The sequence below is a fragment of the Canis lupus genome, chromosome 20 (genome assembly GCF_011100685.1).
Source record: "Canis lupus familiaris isolate Mischka breed German Shepherd chromosome 20, alternate assembly UU_Cfam_GSD_1.0, whole genome shotgun sequence".
NCBI classification, from domain to species: domain Eukaryota; kingdom Metazoa; phylum Chordata; class Mammalia; order Carnivora; family Canidae; genus Canis; species Canis lupus.
Window position 1 is genome coordinate 55159440 of NC_049241.1, and position 27647 is coordinate 55187086.

Genomic DNA, 27647 nt, shown 5'->3' on the forward strand with positions numbered 1-27647 from the left:
TGATGCAGGAGAAAAGAGGGTGCCCCCCAGCCGACTCCTCGGACTGGCATCTCTCCCCAGGAAGCACCGCCTAGGAGAACATTTTCCACAAACCACAGGAAAGCAAGTACTTCTCGCTTCTGTGAGCAATGCCGTGTCTGTCTGCCTGCAAGGTTCCTGGTAACCAGCGTTGTTCAAATCAGAAGATGAGGGGAGGGAAGGGAGGCATGGAAACCTGCATTTCTCAGAGCAGAACATCCCGCTATCTGATGGACGAGCCCGACAGAGAGAGCGAATCCCCGATCTGAGCACTAATGCTGTAGGCGATTTGATTGAAATGTCAGAAGCAATTTCCAACTCGCAGACACTCCCGGCAAGAGTGCAGCGTGAGGGTCTGATGGCAGAACTTGCTCCCGTGCCCAACAAATGCTCTTGTAGGGAGACCTTCGGGAACCAGATCCCCAGGAGGGTCCCTCACTCCTGGCCTGCCCCCACCCCCTGCCCCATACTCAGCCAAGAGTCTGCTCAGGCCTCCCCGGAAGGTTCTGGGCACATCCCCCCTCGCCTGGAGCACCCTGCAGACACAGGCCTAGACTTTCCTATCCAGGCGGCTTGTCTGCAGGGAAGGGACTGGCTGCAGTGGACACCTGCAGAGCCCCACCCTGGGCGCAGAGCCCCACCCCACCTTGGGCAGAGCCCCTGACAAAGGCCAGGCCCGGGTGCTAGCCTTCCTCCCCCCTACCCTGACTCCCCAAGCTTCAGGCCTCACTCATCACAGCCTTTCCCAGGGACAAGCAAAACGCTCCCTGGAGCGGCAAATTGAGTGAGTTCACAGTCTTCATGCTGGGGGAGAGCCAGATATTTCATTTCTAAACAGGTACTCATTCTTACAAAAGATGTCTGCAGTGGGCCATGGGGTGCAGCCAGAGACCAGGGCAATGTGGGGGGCGGAGGGGCCCGCCCAGTTGTCCTGTGGCTTCCTGGGAAGTGGGCAGGAACTGCCCCCACATGGCAACCCCGACACTGCAAGACCAGGCAGGGGGGCAGCCAGCAGCCACACCAGGCAGGGGACTGAGTTTGAGTGGGGGTGGGAGGTAAGGCGAGACCCCCCCCCCAACTCTCCCCTTTCCATCCTCACCCTCCAACCACAGCAGAGCTACAGGCTGACTACCCAGCCAATCTGCCTTCCCCTAGCTTGCCAGTGTTCTAAAACCTTCTCTGGGCTTAAGAAGCCAGTTTCCTGGGACATTGGTGGTCCCCTCGGCCGGGGCACAACAGCCCCTACGTACCCGGCTGAACGGGATCCCATACTTCTTGAGGATGATGGGCGAGATGAGGGTCATCTTGTGCCGCAGGAAGGCATCACAGCCCTGGGAGCTCCCGGGGAAGAACCCTGGAGCAGAAAAGATGCACATCAGTCTGACGGGCCGGAGCTGAGCAGGTCTCTTTGGGGCAGCGTTTTCCCTCCCATCGAGGCACGGAGTATGGAGAGCCTATAGCTCCAAGGGAAGGAAAGGCACAGGACCCTGTCGCAAAGCCGTGTGGTCCACTGGTGGCAGTGATGGCAGCCCTCAGACCTCCAGTTAGTGAGTCCAGAGCCCAGGCTGGCCAGGGTCATCCGTGCAAGAAAATGCACCCTCGAAGTCACAGGTGGGGTGAAGGCCAGGGCACAGCTGCACAGACCTCCCCGCTGGGCACACCCTAGATAAAACCTGCTGCGTTGCATGCCCCCAGTGGCAGTCAGGGAACAGGACACGGGAACAGATGCTGTCCAACCAGGAAGTCATGAGCAATACCCCCCACACAACCAAGTCTGAGACAAAGAGGAAGAAAGGGCCGCCTGCAGGCACGGGCTCTGCCCGGGTGTACCTGTGGGCCCCACAGCAGGTGGGGAGATGGGGCCTCTGGCTTTTGACTGGCCCCCCGAGGCCCACGGATTGGTGGGAAAGGGCAGAGCGGCCTGACCCAGGGCTGCCCCTCTGCTGCAAACAAGGTGGCTTGAGTTCCAGTATGGGAATGCTTGCTTTCTCACGTATTACCACGTAACTCACTTAAGGCGATGTTCCTAAACATAGAGAGGTCAGACCATCTCTCCACTTGCTCTAAAAAGTGTGCTTAACGCAGTTCGGGGACATTTCCCGACCACCCATTGGCTGAAGCTCAAATCAATGACAGGTAGGTCTTGTAGATAAAGAAGGGCCCAGGGCAAAGGTGCTGAGCTCCTCACCCAGCGTCACCGAGAGCCGGCGAGGTATGGGATGGGCTATAGCAGTGGCTGGTTGTCCCAGGGTCCGACCCCCTGCAGGACTGCCCCCCAGGCACAGCCGACCTTCCCAGGAGCCGCCCCCGACCGTGGGCCCCCAGCCTCCAGGCCAGTGCACACCCCGGATGGGTCGCCAGTTAGAGGGCACACTCGCGTGTGTGCATGTGCTGTGTGTGAGCACAGGGCCTCACTCACACACCTGCTGGTTGGGGAGGGCGGCTCCTAAGCCACAGTGTCAGGGGGTGGGGGTTGGGACGCCCGCCGGCAAGGACACGACTGTGAGGTTCTAGAAAGAGCGAGGGATTACTGAATCCAGCAACTTTCCTCGGTGCTAAAAGCGTTTCAATTAGAGTTATGGCCCCTGCCGCCCGGCCCGCGGCCTCTCTGCAGTCCCTCTTTTTAATGCACAGTTTAAGTGGCTCTCATTAAAGCTCTAATAAAGGCGCACATTTTAAGTGATTAGCACCAATAACGCGCCAACACATTAATGCTCTCTCCGTGGGCTCCACGACTCTCCCAGCGAGCCCATTTGGAGCTCGGCTATTCATTTTCCATATTCATCGCAAACTCATTCCATCCATCTCAATAATGGAATCTGTGACGCATGCCCCCAAAAAAGTTTGGAAGGGACACGGAGGAGGGCAGTGACTCACTGCCCTAGAACCTATCCTGTCTTCCCTCTGAGGTGGGGAGCTCAGGCCTGTGCGAGGCACAGGGGAAGCCTGTGGTCAGCCCTCCAGCCCTCCCACCCTCCCCCAGGGCTGACGCCCCACCCCCCGTCTCCCCACCAAGGTGGGACTTCACGAGTCCACACAGTTCACAAAGCAACGATGGGGTAGTTCTCACAGGCCTCTGGCTCCTGGCTTGTCCTCTCCCAGCCCCGGCCCCTGCGCCTCCTGCATGCACCCAGAGAGCAAACCAGGCCAGATCCCGAGGCAGCAGGGCCCCCGCCTGCAGGAAGGACCCAGGGAGCAGGCCCAGCTCCAGGGAGAGTGGCCATGGCCCCCAAAGACTCCAGTTCTAGCTTTTCTAGGTGGCACTCGGATCATTCAGAAGTTTCTTTCTGGGAGAAAAGATACAGAGGGGAAGAACATGCTGGGCGTGGCTACTGCAAAATCCAGGAGGACGTGAGGAGCAGGGAAGTAGGCAAAGACGGTGACCCCAGCAGTGTGGTCACCAGAGTGCCCCCTGGACCACTCCATGGCGCTTTCTTCCACGGCTCTGTAGGTGTGGGAGGATCAAGAGTGGCCCCCGAGAACCTGTATCTATGTTCCCTTCCATGCGGCAGGTGGGGTTAAGTGCAGGACCTCGGGATGGGGACCCCGGTGTCACCATGGGGTCTCCACAGGAGGAAGGCGGAGGGGAGGCCACATGACCACAGACAGGGACACAGGCCAGAGCCCCTGCCCCTGGAGGTGGGAACGGGTGGGAGAGCCTGCACTGGAGTTCAGCCCAGTTGAGACTCGTGTCGGACCCCTGACCTCCAACCCTCCAAACACAAGGGAATGAGTCTAGGGGTTTAATTAGGGCTCTTTCAGAGCAGTTTCAGGTTCAGAGCAAAACTGTGCTGTTTAGAGCCACAGACTCTGCAGTGATTTGTTACAACAGCAACAGGAAAAGAAAACAAGACGGAAGGATATTTTTTAACTTCTCTTTTAAAATTAACAGTGGTTTTCTAAATTCCTATCTTAACAAAATACTTCAGATAAACATTTTAATTTGGTTCTGATTTTAGATATTAATAAGAGAAATCGTTTCTTGCTAGGACCGTAACTGGCATCTCTATGGGGAGAAGCTCCTGATGGTGGGGTTCAGCCCTGCCCGCGAAGGCAGAGTCTGGGTTTCCAACATGGCAACACCTCCCCGGGGCTGGGGAAGCCTGGGCCTGGGGCTCTGGCCCCAGTCTGTGACAAGCCTCCCTCTGTCCTCGTCCTCAGGGAACCTGTGTGTAGCAGGCATTTGCTGAACAGCTGGGCCACGCCGACAGCAGCTAGGACAGGAGGCCCATTTTTCAGAGAGCTCCACCACTTCCATCTCCAAAGTCAAATCAGGCAGGGGAGGAGCGCAGTGGCCACTGCCTGGGGGAGGCACGAGGAAGGGATAAAGGATGGCGGCAGGACGTTAGGAAGGCTGCGCCAACACTGAGTGATGCCTTCTGGAAGATTTCATGGCGATCAGGGGAGAGGATCAGGGTGATGAGATGGGCCCCTGCACTGTCCAGCGGCTCTCCGCCCGCCCTGCCCGCCCCACCACTGCCTGCCAGTGAGGGCCAGACCCTCAGGCCAGCAGGGTCCTCTAGCACCGTCCCAGGCACTTAATGGCCACCTGATGTCAGAGCAGAGCGCAGGGCACTATGATAGGGAGCAATGTGGGAACCCCTCCTGCCTCTCCGTCAGGGTGGCCAGGGGCCTCAGCGTCACCTAGATGGGTCTCTGGCTTGTCTGCAAGGATCCCATGTCCCGAGGGCCTGCCCTGACCCCAAGGGGGTCAAGCACCCCCTCTCCAGACACAGCCTGGGACCCTCTCTGACCGATCCCATCGGCCCAAGAGGCCCCGGGGGGTGGTCTGTGGGGGGAGCCCAGGGAGGCCGGCCCCACACACACAAGCAGACAGCTGTCCAGTCACCATGCAGCTGCAGGGCATGAGAGGGGGAGCTCCCCACAGGACCGCTCGCTTTCTAGACTAAACCCAGACCTTAAGACTTAGAGGAGAGTGAGACGCAGTGCCAGGCGCCGGGAGGGAGACAAAAGAACACGGCTGCCCTCCCGGGCCTGCGGGAGCCCGCAGTCACGTCTGGCAGCTCCATGCTAACAAATTGGAAAATAGAGTTTAAAGCAATGGCATTCTGTGCGTCGTGCACGATGCGATAAACCCCGGGGTGGGGGGACCGTGATCTGATCACAGGAGGGAGAGGAGACGGAAAATCAGACGGTGACGCCTCCGGCACGCCACCAAGCCAGGGATGAGGGAGACCCGGCACCATGCGGCTGCCCCCCCACACCCCCACACCCCCCTGCTGCCTGCCCCAGCCCAGGTCCCAGCCCGGGGGGCGCACCTACCGATGGCCAGCCGCTCCAGGCGCTTGCCGTGCTCCGGCGGGATGGCGTACCTACGAGAGAAGGGGGCATGTCAGATGCCACATCAGTCGTGTGGCCATCGCACCCCGAGGGGGCCCTGGGGCTGCGGCCTCGGAGCAGGAGTGGGAATGAAGTGCAGGCGGGGTGGGCGCTGGGAGCAGGGTGGGTGTCAGGGGAAGAAGGCCGCAGTCCTGGGCCTCCACAGGCCGTCCTGGCCGCCCCTGATCAGTGGCACCAAACCTGCAAGAGGCTTAAGAGGCAAAACCCCAAAAAGCACTGGATGGGAGCTGCGGGGCGGGAGAGGAGACAGGGAGGCCCCCAGCCCCACCGTGGCTGCCTCCCTGACTCCCGCTCCCCCAGGCCCAGGAGCCACCGGGGAAGAAGCCTTAGGAATGAGAATCACCTCATTTGTCACCACTCCCTAAGTTTTATTTTAACACATTTTACATTTGAAAGATTCCTGAGGCTCTGTCATAAATAAGAAAGATGTAACTTTAAAGTTTGCAAACAGATGAAGCCAGAGTGACATCCTCACTAATGCTGTGTGCAGAAGCTGGCCTGCTGGGATGCGGGGACTCTCTCCCCGGTGGGGACAGCCCAGGCAGGGGTGCGGAGGAGCCCCAGCCCAGCTGGCAGGCCACCCCAGACTTGGCAGGATGAAAACCTCCATGTCCAAGGCAGGCAGGCGGAACCGGTGTATGGTTCTTAATGCCACCAAGCACTGAGCACAGGTCCGTCCGTCTGTCTCAAGGAGGAAGGGGCACAGTAGAGGCTCCGTCTACACAACTACTACACCACACCTGAGTCCTGTCCGGAAGAAATTCCAGGGCTACAGTTCTCACCCTGGGGTGATCCTGCCCCAGGGGACACAGGGCCATGACTGGGGACATCCGTGGTTGTCAAGACTGCAGGACGAGGTGCCCCTGGCATGGAGGGGGCGGGGCCGGGGATGCTGCTCAGCTCTCATAGCACCCAGGCCAGCCCCGCAGACGGTGACCCTCCCCATGTCCACGGTGCCAAGGGGAGAGACCCTGTGTCAGCACACCTCACGTTCTAGAATGAGTCAGACGCGGGGGCACGTGGCGTGGAGCACCCTCCTGCTCCTTCACAGTGCGGGAGGCAGGATGGCAACAGCCCAGGACGTGGAAGCCCGCCCGGACTCTGCAGCTGGCTCAGCCCATTCCAATCGAGAGGGTTATTATTGCTTTTTAATAAAATAAAAGGGGGCAGGGGCAGGAGATAAGGCTGTCTCTAATCTAACAGGATGAAAATAATTAATTTTGGGCACATCACAGGGCCCTGGAGGAGATGGCACGGCACCTTCGATTCTGTTGTCACCAGAGAATTTTCCACTGTCTGGACAAAGATGAGGTGACTCTTCTTTAAACAGCCTTTTATCACTTACATAAAGACGATAAAGTTAATCCCAATCCCAAGCACCTTTGTGGGATTAACATCCCCCCAAACAAGGAAATGAAACATTCCAGTCCTTCTGGGAAGATGCCGGAGGACGGGAGGAACTAATTTATGGCTCTAAGGCTGTGATGATTAATGCAATATCCCCAGCCTACAATGCTGCTTTCACTTAATTACCGCCTGTAATTGGGAGTTGTAAAGATAAGATTAATTGAATCTGGTGGATGTTAAAAGTTTAATACATTGGAACGTGGCTCCTCTGTTATCGGAAAGTACAGACTGCAGGACGCTGGGCTGAGCGCTCAGAAGAGCAGCCCCTGGAGGGATTACAGAGGACGGGTGGACGGGAAGCCGACAGCCACGGGGACTTCTGGGCTCCCACCACTTGTAACAGGCTGGCGACAGCCTCAGGGTGCCGAGAAGCCCCATGCCAGCGATGTGCCCCAGCTCCCCCCTACCCCGGGGGCTCGGCAAGATGCAAACCTCAGATTTCGGGGGGTGGGGGGGCGCCTTACAACACACAGTTCTGAGCGAGCTCGGGGCTGTCTGCCCCAAGGAGGTGCGGTCAGTGAAGGCTCTGTCTGTACGTCTATTAAAACATGCTGGGCCCTTCTGACGGCTGGGAGGAACTCCAGCCCTCTGGGCTATAGGTTCCCTCGGAGCCCTCTCTCCACACCACGGCCGGCCAGGTGCCCTGGGAGACCCTCCGCCATGTGGACCCAGGTGAGCTGGCTACAGAGCTAGTCTGTCCTCCCAAAGGACAGACCTTTGCCCCTGGAGAGAAGTCCCCCCAGGCCCCATGGGGCCGCCACAGCAGAGCCCTGCCACCCTCGTCACAGCCCCATCTGTCATCACGCCACCTGGTGGGGGCATCCCTGACTCTCGGGCCTGGCTCTGGGAGGGAAGGAGGACACGCAGCCATCTGGGTGGAGCATGTTTGTTCACCAACCCCCAAGGCAGGAGCATCTGTCCAGCCATTATCGAGCAAATTCTTGGGGCCATAAAACAGAGTTGGTTTTATTGGTCACCAACATGGGGGCAATTTGTCTTGCTCCCCAGGACCTCCATCCCCATCACAAGGTCAAATATGACGGCCAAAATCAATCTACCTGGCTGACCTGCAAACCCTCTGGACGTGCAGCCCCAGTCACCCAGTGGCAAAGGGTTCTTGCACGGTTTCCTCAGACAGCCTCCCCAGGTGCTCTGGTCCAGTCCATTCTGGGTGGCTGGTAGGTGGCTGGCAGGTGGCCTGCCCCTGGCCCCTGGCCCTGCTCAGAACCTCCCCTGGCTCCCCCAGTCCCTCTCTAGGCCAGCGTGAGGAAACCCGTACAGCGAGGCTGGCATCCCCTCACGTGCTGCTGCACATCAGCCCCGATGCCATCTCCTTGGTCCAACAGCCCAATACCTCCTCCAGGGCTGGCCATGACCCACCCCTGAGATGGCACCAGCCAACATGCTCGTCCCCCAGGCCTGGGCTGCATCTGGCCGGCCTTCCTGGGTGGGCAACTCATTCTGGGCCAGCAGAGGGGCCCAGAGGGTATGAGGCCCAGCAGGGTCCTTGCTCCTGGCAGCTGCAGTGAGTGTGTCTGAGGGAAGCATCGGCTGCAACTTGGACACACAGTGAGTCCCAGTCATTAGGTGGGCCGGGCAGGAGTCCAGAACTTTCTCCACAGTATTTCGTTCAGGGTCTTTATCTCTGTATTTCACCAGCCCATCCTCCTGTGCACATTCTCACCACTTCTGAACGTTTTACCCAAAGTACTTCCGGGCAACACTAAACCAGAAAGTCCTGAAAAAGTCGGAACGTTATCCCTGGCAACCACTCCAGGTGCCCCTGCAGAGGCTGCAGCAGGACTCGACAGGCTCCATAAGTCCGGGTTTAATGCCGTGGAATTGCCGAGAAAGCCGAGAGAGACAGATTCAGGCATCATTTGCCAGAAGCCTTTTCAGAGAGGCAGTTGTCTGCAAACGTCAGGGGCTTCAATGAGAAAATAAAACATTTTTAGATCAGGAATAGGGCACATGGGAGGCAAGAGGAGAGACCAGAGCCCCAGGAACCAGGCCCTCGCAGGTGAGCAGACATGATGTGCGTGGCACAGCCGTTGAAAGACCACCACTGTCCAGCGGTTTCATGGTTCAAACGACCAACCGACAGGAGAAACACTTCAGGCGTGCTGGTGAACTGCCACACCCAGATCCAGACACCGAATTCCAGAAGGAAGCAACGCCCAGGTCTGGGGAGGGACCAGATAGGTCCCAGGTAGGTGGGCAGCCCCCAGCTTCACTGTTTCCGGCTCCTTCCTTTACACCTCGAGGTACTTGCAGTGGAGGCGCCCCCTCCAATACGGCCACCCCGAGAAGGCAAAGCTCAAACCCGCGAAGCCGCCCACAAGGCTGGGTCCAGACAGTACGCAGTCACCTAAGCCCCGGCGCCTGACGCACAGGTGAGTCTCTCCTGCCTACGAGCGGCCAGGAGCACACGGTGCAGCCTGGACACTAGAGAGGTACGCCATCCGGCCGGCCCTGTGCTCCCGCTCCAAGGCTGAGTCTAAGCTGGGGGCAGAGCCGTCTCGGGGACACGAACGGCTCCAGACGTCAGGAGGCTTCTGTCTGCATAGGTCACAACAGGCCTGGTGGGCCTAATAAAGACACTCCAGGGCTTGTGACACCGGGCAGGTGGCAGGTGCTTAGGTGGCCGGAGGCCTTAGCCTGGCAGCCAGGCAGCTCTCGGGGCCAGACGGGGCTGGACAATTAAAAGGATATGTGTCCTCTGCGGGCAGGGCTGCTTGCTGGCCAGGGACAGGACGCTTCCATTTTACTGACTCGCCGGCCCGGGAAAGTCTTCCTGTCCGCCGTGGAGGATGCTATTAATAGTGTCATTTTCTTGGTGTTTTGTTTATTCCCCTGGAATGGCTTGATGGATGTGAATAATTATCAGACTATAAAAGCCAGCAAATGTGCTATTTTCTATCGCTCTAAATCATCAAACAAATAAAGTGTGAAACAGCATTTTTGAATATAATTTTCCCCTCTAATGGCTTAGAATTATTATCAAGAACAATGAAAATAAATAAGCAAATGCCTTGTGAGTTAAAAATTAAATGAGTGTGTCACGAAGAGGAACACAGACCATCTTGGAGAGCAGGGACCTGCTCAGGAGCCATTAGTTACAATGACGGTGAGCAGCAGGGCTTAGGGCATGCAGGCCCCCTCCAGCCAGAGGCGTGAGCGCCCGGGGCCACCTGGCCAGGTGGGTGGCAGGATGCCTTGGATGAAGGCATGGGAGCATGGCACCTGTGCGCCCAGCCGACCCCTACCCCTCATGCCCCACCCCATGTGAACAGCCACACGTAACCTTAGAAAGGCAGGTAGGAGGCTGGTCTCTGCCTCGCCTCTCCTGGGCTGTGGACTGGTGACACCAGAGGGATTGCCGCTTCTCAAACCACCAAGCAAACCCACGCTCTTGGAGCAAAGGACAAGCAACGTGAAACTCCGGTGGAAGTAATCCCACCCACCCCACAGAGCCCAGGGGCTGCGCCAGCCGCCAGCCCTCATCTCCTTGAACTGCTGGCTGCCCCAGGCTGCAGGGCCCTTGCCAGGCCAGCATTTCTATGGTAATGAGGTCATTCCTAGCACGCTCCCTCCTGCCTGCTACAAGGGTAACAAGACTTGCTGGGGGCCGTGGCTCTCAAAATCCCCAACTGCCCTTCTTGCAAGGCCCCTTAGCTTGGAGTCAGGACATGTAACACCGTGGCACTGACTCCCCCCCCCCGCCCCAAGACTCGTGTGACTCCCTGCCGGTGACAATCGCCCAGCCTGACAGCTTCTACCGCACGAGGTTCCCAGCGATCAGGTGCCGTGATGAGAAGGCTCATCTCCCAGCCTTCCTCTCTGTTGAGGAACGCGTGCCAGGAGCAGGGGTCCAGCCAGGAGCCCTTTGGAAATGTCAGCTCAGCCTGACGCATGTTGGAGGGTGAGGAAGTTAATTTCACAGTGTGTGCACAAGGCCTGGGCAGACAGGCCCCTGGCCGTTTAACATGCTATAATTACAGAAACAGAAACAAGAAGGCAGAGGCTTCTGGAAGTGCTGAGACCATGTGTCAAGTTGGAGGCCACCTAGCATGAGCAAGCCACCCATACAAGCCCAGGAGGCCACGGGAGGTCCAGGTGCCAGCAGCCCTGTAGGGCCCCCACATGCTGGGCGAGCGGAAAGCCAGTATTACTGCAATCCTCAAACACAAAGCCCCATCTCGGCCCACAGCCCACGCCCGCTCTAGCCACACGCTGGCTGAACAGTTCCAGCTTGCTGCCCTGTGGTCTGGGTGGGCCAAGCAGGACGACCCAGTCACGGCACAGGCTTCCCCATAGGCCTCCTAGGTGCCAGGACACCATCTCTGAGCTGGTTAGGGGAACAGAGGGGCCCACAGAAACACATCATGAGTGGTCACCCCTCATCTGATGACCACTGAGACAAGCCACACCAACTTGGTCTGCTGAAATGCCCAAGCACCTCAGGTGACTTCTGTGACCAGCATTTCACATGTGGTGTGGAAGTTATGCCTCGATAAACCTATTAACAATGCCCCAGCCCTGTGGACACGGGAGTGATGAGTCAGTCCCTGCTCCAGTTTCTGGGCTCAGTGCCACAGATGTTATTTGGCTTTTCGATGTCTTCTGGGCCTTGAACCACAGCATCCAGCAGGTTAATATAAGCCCTGTCAGAGGAAGCAGACACTTACAGATACTCCCTCTGGAAAAGGCACCAGGACCTGGTGGTTTTACTGAGAGCCCCACAAAACCTTCACGCTAAAGGGCCAGTGTCAACTGATGTACCTGGTTACCAGACAGCAGGATCAGAACTTCTTCTATGAATCTGGCATATTTTTGAATGAATGAATGAATGAATGAATGAATGGGAAACCCCCATCACCCACACAGAACAAAGACACACAGGAAAATGACGGGCCAGTCTCATATAGCTGCAAAGTCCTAAATAAAATCTTAGAAAATCAGACACCAAAGTGTATTATAAGACCAAGAGGGGTTTATCCCCAGGGTTGCAAAAACAGTCCAATGAATCAGACTCTATGTAAAATTCCAAGCCTTTGGAATATAAAAGTTCTGAGCCAACCAGGCTAGAAGGAACCTCCCCATGGTCACAGTTCATGATGAGGCAGGAGAGGCATTCTGGAAAGTCAGGAGCAAGGCAAGCTGCCCATTATCACAGCACTCATCAGCACACACTGACGACGTTAGCCACTGTCATAGGTCAAGGAGAAAGGTATAAGGACAGTAACAATTACAAGGAAAGAGATAAACGCTTTTCTTTTAAACACAACCTTCTACTTGGGAAAGCCAAGAACAAGCCGGTAAACGATAGAATGAAGCATTCCGGTAAGGCAGTGGAACAATCGGCGTGAGGAACAGCCTGACATCTTCTGCACCAGAAACACACTCACAACAGGCCACGGAACCCGCCAGGGTAGACTCTGCCCTTGTCTGTGGTCCACAGGCAGGGGCTCCTCCTCACAAAGGAGGCCAAACATAAACCTGGGTGTGTTCACGACACAGAATCACAGAGTCTTACCCAGGAGAGCCGGTGCGCATGTCTTCGAAGCAGGCACTGCTCGGTGATGTGACCGCTCACCTGTCCAGAGCAGGAGAGCCGCGGGGCATATCACAGGGCCCCTACACCTGTGAGCTAGTCCTTCAGTAAACAAGGCAAGGGGACCACCTTGTGGTCTGACACCAGGGCCGGCTGACCTCATGATGCAAGCGTGGTGGGGTCACTATGCTGGGTGTGAGCAGGGTGGCCTTATCACAATGGTTGGGGTGTGCAAGAAGCATTATTAGTAGTCACACAGGGTGGCATGGGTTAACCAGGGCAGAGGGCCACCCCACACAGCAGTCTGAGAAAGAAAAGATGTTAGAAAAAAGACCCAGCAGACAGACTAAAGAGATGCAAAGTCCAGCACAGATGGAGAGCCTGGGGTCCCTGTGCCCACTGGGACGGGAGGGAGAAGAGCCGTCACCAGCCCAGTCTAGCTGGAAGGGGAGAGGGGGCCCGGCCTAGGGAAGAAGGGGACACCAGGACTCCATCCCAGACACCCGGGAGAGAAACCAGAGGGCATTTCCAAGTCCCTCCAGCCCCTCTTGGTCATCGCTGCAGCAAAGAACCCAGCCTGCATTGCACAGCCCCTGCCCCGAGCCAGCGCCTGGAACTCTCTGACGGCAAATGGACGCCTGCCCAATTTCTATCGAGAAATCCCATCTTAACTTCCCAGGAACCTCATTCCGTGGAGAGGCAGCCTCCCTCATTTGTCCCAATGCCGGGGCCCCTTTGTGCAACGAATACAAACACTTGCTGGGGAGATAGGATCGGCCAAGGGCCAGGGTGGCTTGTTCCCAGGAAAGAACCGTATTGAGCCCCGGCAGTTTTATCTTTAATGGATCATTTTACAGGACAATAGGCGGTGGAATTCGGTATCTGGCACAAGCAGTGTCAAGGATTTCAAATAATGACATTTTTATTGAAACGCACACAGGAGATAAACAGAGAAAACGGGGAGTCTCTGACGGGATGACCACGGCAAGGATGCCACACGAACTGGCCGACCGGAGGGAGATAAAGGAGGTGCTGCAGGCGGGAGGGGATGCTGAGGCCTCCCGGGGGGCCCTGGGCCCTCACCTCTCCGGCAATGCCCCACGGGAACCGGGGACTCTGAGGCTCCGGGCCCAGTTCACATGTGGCCAGTCTACACTAATGAAGAAAGAGACTTTACAAGGCAAGTGGTATCAATCCTGCCATTAAATGCTGAACTGGAGGCATCTGATCCCCAAAGCCCTGGTTTATTTTAGACCCACGAATTATTTTTGTTATATGACAAGACTGAAACGCCAAGTCACATGCATGCATGTTTTTGATGTTTTTAAAGCAGTGGGGGGCCCTTCTCAGGTGAGGCTTCCGGAGGCAGGCACAGAGGATGGGGCATCTAGTCACGGCAGCCAAGGGTAACAGATGCATGGGGACACGGTGCTGACACAGAGCACCTCCGTCTCCCTCTTGTAGAGCTGGCCTGGATTTCTGCTCCTACAACAAGCCGGGGGCAGCCTCCCACCGCGCCCACCCCCGCGGCCCACAGGCCAGCCGCTCTGGCCCCCAGACTCCTGTGGCGGCGGTGGCAGTGTGTGCTGGAGCAGGGACACCCCCTGATGAGCTTGTGTTGAAACACGCAGACGGTCTGAACAGGAAGGGGCAGGGACGGGTCTGAGAGCCCAAGAGCCTGAAAGGACAGGGCTGCTGGCACAAGAGCCAACAATCACAGTTCCCTTTCATCTGCAGCCGGAAGGGACTCCACAGGCCAGTGTGGGCTACCCCAACCCGTAGCAGCAGGAGCCCAGGACGTGGCAATAAGCTAGTTGGGGCCTGGGAGGGTGGCTGGAGTCCTGCCCTCTCCTCGGGCTGCGAGCAGCCAGGGCGTCTTCCACGTGGGGAGGCTCAGGTCTGCTAACGTTGACTCCCCACGTCCTGGACCTGCGTCCATCGTCACACACACCCACAGAGCAAGGCTGACAGTGAGGCCCCGGCAACCAGAAGGACCGGCCATGGGCTCTCCCGAGCCACACCAGAGGCAGCCCTGGGTCTCGGAGTTGTGCTCTTAACTACGGGACCGGCTTTGGGGAACACGCAGGTTACACCATCTTTACAAACAGGTCCCCGGAGGCTGTAAGACCTGTGAGTGAGACCACGTGTGTCTCAGCCTACCATCTAGGAGGCGAAGGCCACAGGGCACTCGGGGTCACTCCCAGGGTCACTCCAGGCGCTGGGGCTTCAGGGAGGGCTAAGCTTCTGCATGGGTTGAGCTGCCCCAGGGAGCTCCGGTTCTGGCGATGACGGGAGGTCTGGTTCTGGCGATGCGGGCGCGGCGCTGCCCGGCCTGGCCCATGGCCGCCCCGCTCCGTCCGCAGGCCACAGGCCTCTCCACTCCTGCTGCTGTGCTAACGTGAAGGGGGAGCACATTCACAGCCAGATTTTTAAGCAAAGTCGACAAAGACTCCTTCTCTCTGTACTCACAGATTTGCAGGAATCTCCCTTCAGAGGAGCCGAAATCTGCCCACAGCAACCTCCCCAGCATGAGAGAAATTTGCCATGGAAACCAGACCCTGCATGCAGACCCCGAATCTCTGATGGCTCGTCTACGGCAACGGGCGGGGGGAGGCGACTGCCGGCCAGGCTGGCCTCGGCCTCTGCAGCGGGAGGAGGGGGCCCCACCAACAGTCGCAGACTCTCCGGCTCGGGCAGCTCCCCGTCCAGACCCTGCCGGGTGGGAGGATCTCGGGATGGGAATTCATGCCCAGCGACATTTCCAACAGAAGAACCAACAGCTTCTTAGAGCAGTGGGCAGAGAGAGGACTCCGGCCGGGGAGCAGGCGCCCTAAAGCAAAAACCCCGTGTCTCCTAATGCAGGCCAGTGCACGTCGCCACTCTTTGAACAAAAGACTCCAAAGTGAAGGGCCATCTGCTCCTGCCAGACCAAGCCAGCAAGGCTGTGCGACAGGCCAGCAAGGTCTGTGTCCCTGAGTGGGAGACAGAAGACGGTGTCGCCCAGTGGAGCAGAAGGGCACTAGCCTGACCTGCTGGCCCCAGGCCCCACGTCCCAGCCCTGGGCCTGCCCTCCCAGCTGACGTGTCCTTCTTGCTGAGGTGTGGCTGAGTGGAGGAACTCCTCCACCAACAACCTTCCAGCCCATGTGCCTGGGCTGGCTGCCTGCCCTCCAGCTAGGCCCTCTCACGGGCTGCCTGGCTCCATCTCTTCCATGGGCTCCGTCTCAGTCCTACGGGCTTCCCTGACCCATCTGGAGACTCCTGGTCACCCCCCAGCCTGGCCCTGCTCTGGGGGCGTGGAGCCACACCGTAAGCTCACCAAAGCTTCGTCTCCTGGACGGTAGGTGTGGTTCATGCTGGATGGTGAGCTAACTCACAACACCACTTCTGTTCACTACCCACAAGGTGGTAAAGCATCGCTCACCCACCCCTCTCCTTTCTCCTCCCAGACCTATAGCTGGACACTTCCCAGGCTCCCTGGTTTTAAGTGAGGCCATGGGACCAGACACCAGCCAGCAAAAGGTGAGCAAAAGCCTGGGGCGCTGCCTCCTGTACCCACCCATCAAAATTTCTGGAACATGTCCTCCCTCTTACCCCACCTGGACACCCAGCGTGACCTCCGCCAAAGCCACGTGCTCAAGACGGCGGGACATGTGCCAGCCTGGGTCTCCAATTCCCGTCTCCATCTCTCCTTCGGCTCGACAGGGCCTGATTCGGTGACTGTTGTGGGGACCCGGTAAGAAAAGAGTCCTTTCACTTCCACACCTTCAAGTCCTGGCCACCTTTGCCACCTGGGACACACCCTGTCTCTGAAGCCGAGTGGCCACCCCTCCTGATGCGAGGGGCAGGGTGGAGCAGTGGCGGGAAAGGCGGGCTGGGCCCCAGCCCCACCACCTCCAAGCTCCACGGCCTGAGCAGGTGTCTGGCCAACCTGGCCTCACCTGCACAGGAGGGCAGCGCGGGGCCACAACCAGAGAGGGGTCAGTGGGAGCGCAGCCAGGAGCACCGCCCGCAGCCACTGCTGACGTCAGGATCGCTCAGTGCCCTCCTCGGGTGTAGTACCGTACTTCATACATGAGCATCAGGTAAAAACGCTAAAGTGGTGTGTGCAGTTGGCCCAGAGCAGAAACAGCCCAAGTGCCCATCGCCAGTGAACAGATGAACAGACGGAGGCAGAGTCGTACGCAGAAAACCCTCCAGCTGCAGAAATAAATGAAGTCCTGCCACGTGCAACAGGGTGCGTCTTCCCCACGAACTCCCAGAAGGAACGCAAGGTACAAATAAGTCTATTTGTAGGGCCCTCAAATCTGGCTGCCGCTCAGCCCCGTCACCCAGGTCCACAGACACACGCAGGAAAAGGACCCACAGAAGCAGCAACACGAGTCCCATCAAGTCAGGAGGAGGAGAAGTCAGAAGGACGGTGGTTGGCTCTTGGCAGGGAGGAGACTGTAAAGGGGGCGCACGGGGTGGGCGGTGGGGCAGGTTCGTTCCCCGACATGTCAGGGATACGCGAGGGTTCACTGTGGAGTCGCCGGATGAACGGCACATAGATACGTATCTCTGGGGTGTGTACGTATTTTGCATGCTCTTCCACACCGCGTTACAGTCCACAACGAAGGCATCATGACAGACACCGTTCTCAGATGCCCCTAAGGCCCCCGGCCCCCGCTCACAGTTACTCCAACTGTGCTGGAGTTGGTGCTGCCGTGAGGGGTTTTGCTGTTGTAACTAAGGCCCCCATTGGCAGACACTAACATAGGGAGATGAGTCTGGTGGGCCAGACCTAAGCAGGTGACCCCTCAAGTCCCAGGTGCCAGTGGGAGGGGATCCCAAGCTGGCCTCAAGATGGAGGGAGACACATGGCAAGCCCTGAGCGACCTCTAGATGCCGACAGCAGCCCAGAGCTGGCAGCCAGCGAGGACGTGGGACCTCACTCCAACCTCTGCAAGGAACAGAACTCGGCCAATGACCTGAGACCGGAAGTGGACCTTCCCCAGAGCCCGCTGACACCTCGATCCCAGCCTCAGAGAGCCTGACCCAGCTGGCCCACGCCTCGGTTCTGACCTACGGAACTGTGAGCCCCTAAATGCAGCTCACAAGCCCACTGGTTGGTCACAGAAAAGCACAACCGCCTCAACTCCAGGTTAGGAGAAAAGAAACAGATCAAAAAATCCCTGCCAAGAGGCTCACGTCCAATCACCGTGGCCACTAACACGAGGCTGCTCTGTTCTCTATTCTCTTCCCGTCTCTGATAGTGGCAGTTCCTTTTGTTTGTGTAAGAAGCCACTTGAAACAGAACAGCATGGAAACTGGAAGAGTGACCCTGCAGGGAAGACAGCTGCCCACCCACCCCAGCCAGGGGACCAAGGCCAACGTCCGCAGTGACAGCACCCTCCCCCGAGACAGCCCCAGGAGGAGGGCACTTCACTCCGGGTTCTTCCTCCCAAAACCCATCACCCTGGCCTCGCCATGAGAAAAACCCCAGACAGACCCAAGGAAGGGATTTCCTACAAAAGCCCTGCCCCATCCTCCACGTAACCGTCAAGGGGCATCAGACACAAGGAAAGTCTGAGAAACTGTCTCAGCCCGGAGGAACCTGAGGAGATGTGACGCCTACATGTCCTAGGGGATGCTGGGACCAAAGAGGGACATCGGGGAAACTGAGGAAATAGGAATAAATTGTGGACTTTGCTTACTAGGAATGTATCAACACTGGTCCATTGAGCGCAACAGCACCCCAGCCTGAGCGCAGAGCTCAGTGGGAAATCAGAGTGGGGTTAGGTGATGCTTGGACTAGCTCCTCAGTGTTTCTATAAATCTCAAACAGTTCTTTTTTTTTTAAGATTTTATTTATTCATAGAGACAGAGAGAGAGAGAGGCAGAGACACAGGCAGAGGGAGAAGCAGGCATCATACAGAGAGCCTGACGTGGGACTCGATCCAGCGTCTCCAGGATCACGCCCTGGGCTGCAGGCGGCTCTAAACTGCTGCTCCACCGGGGCTGCCCTCAAACAGTTCTTTAAAAAAAAAAAAAAGAGAGTTTTTTTTCAAAGTATGCACCCAAAACGGTGCGTAAAGAGGCCGGTGACAAACACGGGAGGCAGAAGGAGAGTGGCCACAGCGGAGCGTTTGCCTGGGGTGGCCTCCGACGCCAGGAAGCCCAGCTCCCGAAGCCCCACAGCCACGGCCCGGGCTCGAGGCGAGGCGTCACTCGGTCTGCAGCAGCACAAGAACCCCCGGCCGCTCTCACTGGCTGTTCGAGGAGAGCATATGGTGAGATTCTTCCTTAGCAGAAGGCTGACCTTCCTCTGCTTAGCGCGATGCTAAAATCACTTTGCATTCCCTGAACAAACACCAACTGTGTCTGTCCCCGCCAGCACGCCGCGAGATGCAAGGAGCCAGCCCACGGGCACGGATCCCGCCACCTGCCGAGCAGAGCCTCCCGGGGAGAGCACCCCGAGAGCGCCAGCTTTCCCGGGTCCTCTGATCCACCCCGAGCGGCCCCCTGGCACGTGCCCTCACACGACATGCTGTCAGGTGTTGCCGGAGTGCGCCAGGCGATTAGACTAGGGTGAGTAACGCTGGAAAAAGTGAATCAGACACATGGAATGATCTGGAATTTGCACTGCGCTGCACCACGCCATGAAGAGCTCTCCAGAACGGCCTGTCGTCCTTGCCGTGGTAATCGACGACACAGCCCTATGCTCACAGTCTGGTGACACCTCATACCCCAGTTTGAGACGCCAAGGTCTGACTTTCCCAGCATCAGCAGTTAATTCTCTGATGCCAAAATCAGCTTTCAGGGTTTTTTTTTTTTTAGGTTTACTACACAACCCTGATGAGCAGAGGGCTGTGGTTCTGATAAAGAAGTGGGGTCAAGGGCTCTACAAAGTCCGGGAGGGGACCCAGGCTGGGGGGTAACACGGCTATCGCCCCGCCAGCTCCCTGCGCACAGGCCCTCCTGGCCAGGGTGTGAAACTATGGATCCTAACGCGGCGCAGTGCCATGATACCAAGCTCCAGAGCGCATGGTGCAAAACCCAACTGGAAGCAAAAGCTCCGGCCAGGGCCCCCCATGGCTATGGGGAAGGTGGGGAAGTGGCTCTAGTGACCTCCTGGAGTGCCAGGTCCCAGGTCTTCTGGGCACAATCCGGTGGGGGTTCTCCGGAGAACAGGCTCACGCCGCCTGCGTGAAGACACGCTCTCCCATCTCTTCTATGATGCACTCACCACACACATGACAATGGCACATGGTCACATGTGTGCAGACATGGCACACGTCTGCACACACCCCAGGGGACCAGACACCGCAGACTGCCCAGCTCAGAGAGGCTCCAGAATGCAGGACTTCCGGCTCAGAGGCCAGGGAAGTCACACCGGTCGCCCCACCACACACAGGCCCCATGGAAAGGGACAGCGGGCACACAGGTCAGGCACATCAGAACAAAAGGCAATCGGCTCTGCTGCCGTGGTCACGGTCCCAAGAGGAGAGTCTGCAAGAAGGACCAAGAAAGCTCTCCCTGCCGGCCCTTGGCCCCAGGCATCCAACAGGGAAGCCGAGCGTCACCACAGGCCCAGCAGCAGGCAGCACAGGCTCCGACCCGGAACCAACAGGCCAGGAAGCCGGGCCTCAGCAGGTCTAGCTCAGCACTCTCAGGGCCTCAGTGGGCCATTTGGGACATAGTCATCTTCATCCAGAAGGGGCTCCCTCTGCGGAGAGGGGGCTGGGCCCCACCAGGAAACTCCTCCAGGGGCCTGTCTGGGGCAAGGCCTCGAGACCCGAGGGCAGACTCCGGCTGCAGGGCCCGGCCACTCTGCAAACAGATCCCAGCTCGCCGTGGGGAGCGGTCACGGGCCCCGAGAGCAGGACTCCGCAGCCAAGCGCGGACCCACACGCCAGGCGATCCACCTCACCACCTTCTCTACGACCTTCTCGTCGCTGGGGTTCTGACTCCTCTTGCCTCCGTGGGAATCTGCTCCCAGGGGAACTTCCTGCTCTGAGACACTCCTTCTGTTGCTGTCTCTGTCACCCTCGCGCAGGACCGGGGCTGAGGAAAGCGGAGCCTGGCCGGGTTCCCCAGCATGCTAACGAGGCACAGATGGAGCTGCCTTCCTTCCGGCAGCCTGGTGGGTCTTTTCCATCCAGCCTCCCCAGGCACGGCGGTCACACTGAGCTGCCACGAGGCTTTGTCCCCAGATGCCCAAATGGGGGTTTGGCCCAGGGGTGGGAAGTGGGGGTGTCTATTTCCCCCTTCTGCATCTTGTGTGGGTGACAGGACCCGGTGCTGGGAAACTGAGTTACTAAAGCCAATCTGTGAAGCTGTCAGACTCCTACCAACCGCTATCCGTATCTGTGCTGAGCCGAGCTCCCCTGACACCCGGGGGCTCTCATGGGCCAGAGCCAGGCAGCTGGGAGGAGTTACTCCTGTCACTGGATGAGGGGCTCTTCTGGTCCCCACCGAGCCGGGCACTCAGAAGCCAGGAAGTCTCCAAGCCTTCTCCTGGTGCCTCCTCCGTCAGGTGGTCACCCTCTCCACCGTGGGCCTCCGGGGCTGCGGCCCAGGGCAGCCTCACTGGGCTCCATCCACCACCTGGACTTCCCGTCCCGGGCTCCCTGGAGACCACACCGAGGCCCTCTAGGGCCAAGCTCGGCAGTGTGGTCCAGCAGTGCCACCTGCAGCCAGGCCTGGGGAGCCTGCTTTGGACACAGGAGGAGGCCGGGAGACTCACTGGGAGGGATTAACGTGTGCAAAAGGAACTGCACCTGGGAGGTGGGTTGATGCAGCCTCAGGTGGGCCTGAGGGAGGCCCTGAGGGCCCCGGCCAGGCAGGCGCACAGCCAAGGGCCAAGGGAGCAGCCCAGCAGCCCCCTTCCCCAAAAGAGCCTTGCTCCACCTCCCTGGGCAACCGTCCCACTCATTCCGGGCGCAGCACGTCCAGCCTCGCCCCCACGCTGTGGCCAGAGAACAGGTATCACGGGAGCTGACCAGCATCCGCACCCACCACGCTCTTCCCTCCTGATGCCCCACGGCTGGGAGCACATGCCCTCAAATGCACACATGTACCCACACGTGCAACACACACACTGCACGCTCCACAGGTGTGCATGCGCACGCACACAGGCCCGCACGGTACCACGCGCGGGCGGAGATGGCTGTGCCCGCAGGGAGTCAGGCTTCCCCGCAACAAAGGAAAGGCCGCCCAGGCCCTCTCCTGAGGAACTCCCCTGAGGGAAAGCGCCAAAGAGAAACCCTAGGTGGGGCTGCATCAAAAGGAAGAAATTCTCAGCGCGCCCAGTGCCCTGCACACCCCGGCTTCTTAAAGGTCGGAGAGGTGGAGTTCCAGTACCATCCCCCCCACCACCCCCTTCACCCCCTCTGCTCTTCAGGATCCGCTCATCGCACCCAGGACTGTGCATGAGCAGAGCAGGCCCCATGCCCTTTGGGGGAGCATGACCTGAGCCACCCTCTCCCCAGCCCCCCTGCAGGGAGCCTGTGTGAGTGCACATGCGTGCACGAGTGAATGCACATGCATGGCACATGCGCACTCAGGCAGGCCTATGGTACACGTGTGCATCTGAGGACGTGCTCCCTGCCACGGGGGCCCAGGAGGACCTGAAAGACCGCACCCCAGGCGAATGGGAGCAGTCGGGTGGGGGAGGGCGCTGTGGAAACCTCGAGAAAACTGCTGGGAACACAGCTCTGAGGGGATGCTGCTGAGTCACGGGCCTGAGGGCCAAGGTTGGGGCCCAGGCAAACACCCTGCAGAGAGTGCTGGCTGTCCCCACCTCTGGGAGGCCTGTCCTCCACCTCCTCCCCGCGCCGCCCCGTGCACCCGGAAGCCGCAGGGAGAACAGGAGGCGATGCTGCCGGGAACGCTGTGTGCGCTGCTGCATCTGAGCAACGAGCCGGGCCAGGTGGGGGGTCTTTCCCACGTCTTGTATCTCCCCACCCGAGTCACAGGGCCTAGGGCCTAGGTCGTGCGGGAGTGGCTGTGAGGGCCGCTGGTGGAGTGGCCCCAGGATGGCAGTTCCACTCCCCGGATGCTGAGCACCACCCCCTCCCAGCACAGCCCTGCGGCCTGAGCCACCGAATCCGCGTAGAATCTCACGGCCGTCCCCGCGTGCCCAGGCCCACTCGCTGACCCACCGGGCCCCGGGAAGGCTGAGTTGCAAGTGCCAGGTCTATTTTAAATCCCCATCTCAAAAGGGATTTTGAAGCTCTCAAACGCTCGGATATTCTTAGCCTTGCTGCCTGAGAGCACCACCTAATGCCGGCCTTTTGAAGCAATTCCACGCTTTTATCGACACCAGGCTGTTCATGCCGCTGTGACACACAAATCACACTACCAAAGTAGCAACAGACTCAGAAAGGCTTCATAAAACGCTGTAAACCTGAGGACGTCGACACTTAAAAAAAAAAAAAATGCTACCGAAATACTCGGAAATGGTTGCAATTAAGCTGCTGCAGACGCAAGAGGCACAACGCAGTCAGGGAGACAGGCACGTGAGCGCCGTCTGCAGGGAGCAGCCCCCAGGGCCCCGGGCAAGGGCCAGGAGCAGGGTGCCACACAGCGGCCCCCCAAGCCACCCCAGTCCAGGGACCAGAGGCACCTCACCCACCCCCGGGGTCTCGGCCTTGAGAACCAGTTCCCATGGAGATGTTACCGGCACCCGGACAGGCACAGAGGCCCCTCTCGGCCAGGCCCCTGCTGGGGGCTAGGGACCCGGGGGGGGGGGGGGGGGGGGCGGGCACAGGGGAGGAGACCGAGGGCGCTGCCCTCACAGGGTACAGGGAGATTCACCAAAGTCACACGGAGCTAGTATGAGCATGGGGTGCAGTGCCAACACCTGTGGCCCCCACCCAGGTCCCGGGGAGAGGGCATGGTACCTGAGCTGAGCTGCTGGGGCTGGGGAGCAGGGAGCTTGCAGGGGGTGGGGGTGGGGGCAGCAGGAGGACAGGAAGCCTTGGCAGCAGACCCTACACAGCTGCACCCTGAGAAGCCGCTTCCCACAGGCCACATTTGGTCAGCACAAGGAACCCCCGTGTGCAATCCCATCCCCCTTCAGGACCAGGAACTAAGACCAAAGTTAAGATGCCTTCTGGAACATTCTTTTTTTTTTTTTTAATTTTTTATTTATTTATGATAGTCTCACACAGAGAGAGAGAGAGAGGGGCAGAGACACAGGCAGAGGGAGAAGCAGGCTCCATGCACCGGGAGCCTGATGTGGGATTTGATCCCGGGTCTCCAGGATCGCGCCCTGGGCCAAAGGCAGGCGCCAAACCGCTGCGCCACCCAGGGATCCCTGGAACATTCTTTCCCTTGAATGAACCACTGCTGTGCCTGATGCCAGCCATGATGACTACTGCCCTAGGGCTCTCAGGAGTGGGTTGTGGCAAAGAGGTGGACACAGGGGAGGGTGGATGGCAGGGGACGGGGGTGCTGGGGCTGTGGCATGGAGAACCCCAAGCCACCCCCTCAGCCAGGGGCTGCTACCCTCACGTTCCCACTGCCGTCTCCCTCGCCTCCCTCCAAGCCAGCCCCCGCTCTGGGCACTGGCCGGGACCAGCTGCCTCCCTGGGCTCCCAGGCCACTTCCCAAGTCACCCTCCCCTGTGACCCTCACTGGCCGCCACAAGCACAGGCTTTGCCCCAGGTGGCCCGAGGCCACCCCCTCCTCAGGCAGGGCCATGGCTGAAGCTCTACCTGCCTCTGGCTGGTGCATGCCAGGACTCAGCAGTGGCTCCTTTTATTTGTTTTGTTCTGTTTTAAAGAAAAGGTGGTTTTCTCGCTTTCTGATCCCTCCGGCTGGTGGACGTGGGCCAACACGTGGGCATCCGCGGAGGGGCTGAGTGTTCCCACGCCCACTCCGGCAGTCAGCACTCTCCTGCTGCTGCTCCCAGGGAGCCTCTGGGGCCTTCACTGCTGGGCCAGGAGTCCACAGAAAGGATGGAAGAACCCAGGAAATTTCCACCAGCGGAGGGAGCAGCAGCCAGTGCTGAAGGGTCGGGGCGCCATCTAGTGGCGCTTGTGGGAGCCGCGTGGGGCCAGGACTGGGATGTGGCCTTGGGGAGGGGGGACAGACACACAGACACCCCCTCCCTCCACTGCCAGCCCCAGGGGGAGGGGGCAGCACTAGGAACCTTGCAGACCAGTGAGCTGGGACCACAGCACACACACTCATACATCACACACACGACGCACACTTACACGTATACACATGAACTCACACGCACATCCATGTGTACTCCTACACCTACACAAACACATGTGCACACACACACATACTTTCATATACACGCACACACACAAATACATTCACACATACTCTCACATTCATGTGCAAACACACGTGCACACGTGCACACGTGCACACAGCCCCAGCCTGTGGACTGTATGGGGAGCCAGAGGCTCCTCACCTGCACTCAGCCTGCCACGGCCCCCAGGGAAGGGACACATACACCTCACCCCACAAGCCTCACCACCAGGCCCTGCTCACAGATGTGGGGCCGGGGCAGAGGGCAGCCGTCTCCAGGGGCCTGTACAGGGGTCTCCACAGAGCTGCAGCCTGACCAGGTCATGGGGGGAGGGGGGGAACGGGGTCACAGAGCCATCCCTGCGACCTCCTGGGCAGCACTGGGGTGACACTGCCTACCAGAACCTGCCTCCACTCATGTGCTCAGGACCACACGGGGGCTGAGATTCAGGCCTTTGTGCAATGGTCATCACCAACCCCATCAATCTCTCTCCAAATTTTACCTGGAAGGTAAATCTCTCCGAGCTAGAGGTTTCGATGATCAAGAGCCTCTGCACAGCCACAGACCACAGAGACAAGTGGAATGAAAGCAAGAAGCCGGTGGAATTCTCACAGGATCTCAGCAGACTGACGAGGTAACAATGTGGCACAACACAAAGGTCAGAGGGCCTGTGGCCAGCAGGGTAACGGCCCCAAAGACCCACGTCTTAATCACCAGAACTGCTAAGTATGTCACCTCATAGTAAAGGGACTTAGCAGGTGGGATTAAGTGAAGGCCCCGAGGTGGGGGTGACCCTGGGTTCCGTGGAGGAGGGGCCGCAGGCTGGGGAGCCAGCGCCTCTGGAAGCGGAAAAAGGCCCTGGGGGGACCCGCCCTGTTCAGGCCTGTGTTTAGCCTCAGTGAGACCAGAGTCAGACTCCTGACCTCCAGAAACGTCAGAGAACATGTGTGTTGTGTTAAGCCTCTAGTCTGTGGTCACTGCTACGGCAGCCCCGGGAAACGCCTACGAAGCCCCTGCCCTGTTCGTCCCCAGTGCTTCTGCACCCCCCGCAAGGGAGGAGCCCACTGCCAGGTTACAGGGCTGGGGCTCCACTCCGTCCACCTCCGAGGGGAGGGAAGGGTGGTCACATAGCCACCACCTGCTCAGGGAGACCTGGCTTCCCACCTGGGGCCTCCTTCTCAGAATGCCACACCCCCACTCCCCCCAACCCCTCCCCCCCCCCCCCCCCCCCGGTCCAGCAAAGGGCTCTAGGATGTCCCAGAGACTTAGAGGGAGCAGGGGTGGCTTTCCCTCATGCCTGTGGGGGTCAGCTGTCCACTGGGACACCAAGGTAAATGGCACCTTAGCCAGGGTCTACCTGGGTCCCCAGCTAGGTGGGGGCCTCCCTGCCCCCCCATCTCAACACACAAAGGCCTGGGCTGAGCTCCTGAGTGCCACAGTCTCCCGGGGCTCCTGCCTCCCCTGAGCTGCAATGATTACTGTAACAGAACCTTCTAAGACAGCTGGGAAGAGGCAAGGAGATGTAAAGGCCCAGCTCAGAAATCTCTGCTGGAAACAGAGCAAAGGCGGCCTGCACAGAAGGCAGCTCCCGGCTGTCCCAGCAGCAGAAGCTGGTGTGTAGCGGGTGGTCAGCTCAGAGATTCCAGAACGCGGAACACATGGAACGTTCAACCCCGCCTGCAGGGCCCATCCATTGCTCTCAGAGGGGCCTTCCAGGCACTTGCCCACTCCAGCCCTGCAAACCAGCAGGGGGCAGGCTGCTAACAGGGGAGGTTCGAGGGACGTTCAGGGCCCATGGCCCCAGGGACAGACCCCACACAACGACACTCTGAGGGTGCCACCCCCACAGGTGAGAGCAGGAAGCTCATTTCTGGAGATGCACATCCTTCCATCAGCAACCGAGGCTGCCCCTGAGGCCAACAGGGGCGAGGCCAACAGATCTCAAGCAGCCAGCACCCCTCAGCTATTGCCTGCTTGGCCATAGGCCCCACCATATCCCCAAGGGGCCACCCAAAGGCACCCCCAGGCCTGCCTGGCCCCCATGAGCCCGTCCGCAGCCCCTCCCCATGGCCTGGCCACAGGCCGAATGCTCACCAGGACTTGGGCTCCCCGAAGTGCAGGTAGTTGATGCTGTACAGGTCCATGTCCTCCGTGTGCCAGGCGAAGGTGGTCTTCCACATGCCGAAGTACAGATAGGGGGTGTTGACGCCCTCAATGATGGTGCCACACTCACGCTCCACCATGTCCAGGATGGTCCGCAGGCTCCCGATGTTCCACTGGGCCACATCCTGCAGGGCGGCGCAAGCACACGGTTGGCGGCCGGCCACCCCAGGGCCCTGGCCAACCCCAGGGGCAGGAGCACAGGAAGGCCAGGGGGCAGCCCCACAGAGGGCCGAGGGCTAGTGGTCAGTCCCAAACCTGCTGGCCCCAGCCTCTGAAACCCACCCTGAGACACCGGCTCCTCGCCCTGGGCCAGGCAGTCGGGCAGGACTTTCTCCGGATTCCACACTGAGCTGTGCATTAATCACAGGCAGTGAAGGCCATGCTGTGAAGGCTGAGGTTTGGTCATGAATAATTAACGTGCCTCAAAGTCAATGACACGGAAGGAGGAAGACAATCGTGGAGTGGAGCTAGCTCAGCAAAGGTGCCAAACAGCCCTTCTGGCACCTTCTGCCAGAGGAGACAGGGACAGCTTTCGGAACCAGGCAAATGAGGCCAGAACGCCTGCCCCCGCTCGACTCACCTATTCCTAATGCCACAAACAGGTCCCATCTTGTCATGAGAGCTCATAAAATACACACCAATCACTTTCTGGCCCCTGGAGAACCCTCCCAGCCTGCCGAGATGCTTAGTGAGCATCAGCAGTCTCTCCGTCCCAAGCCCACGCAGCCCCACCTCCCACTTGTACCCTCCATGTCACAGGTCCCTGAACCAGCGGTTGGTCCTGGCAAGGCAAGCCCTAGCAGAAGCCCGGACACAAGCACAAGTCACAATCAATCAAGGAACACAAAAACAGATAAATTGGATTTCATCTAAGTCAAAACTCCTGTGCTTT

At 58.9% G+C, this 27647-nt stretch overlaps 1 protein-coding gene and 1 long non-coding RNA gene across 3 annotated transcripts in view; one reads left to right on the plus strand and one right to left on the minus strand.

Annotated features, from left to right (window-relative positions):
* The window catches only part of KDM4B (lysine demethylase 4B), a 137816-nt gene that overhangs the window by 50770 nt on the left and 59399 nt on the right, over positions 1-27647 (minus strand). Inside the window, 3 exon segments of the mRNA XM_038567694.1 lie at positions 1269-1372; positions 5302-5351; positions 26687-26880. Of these exon segments, the coding sequence (XP_038423622.1) occupies positions 1269-1372; positions 5302-5351; positions 26687-26880 (348 nt within the window).
* LOC111091396 lies at positions 14816-18037 on the plus strand. Of its 2 annotated transcripts, XR_005375207.1 has the most exons (4): positions 14816-15679; positions 15789-16075; positions 16289-17482; positions 17595-18037. It is a non-coding gene; the product is annotated as an uncharacterized LOC111091396 (long non-coding RNA). The 2 variants fall into 2 exon arrangements; XR_005375206.1 differs by having other exon boundaries at positions 15789-17482.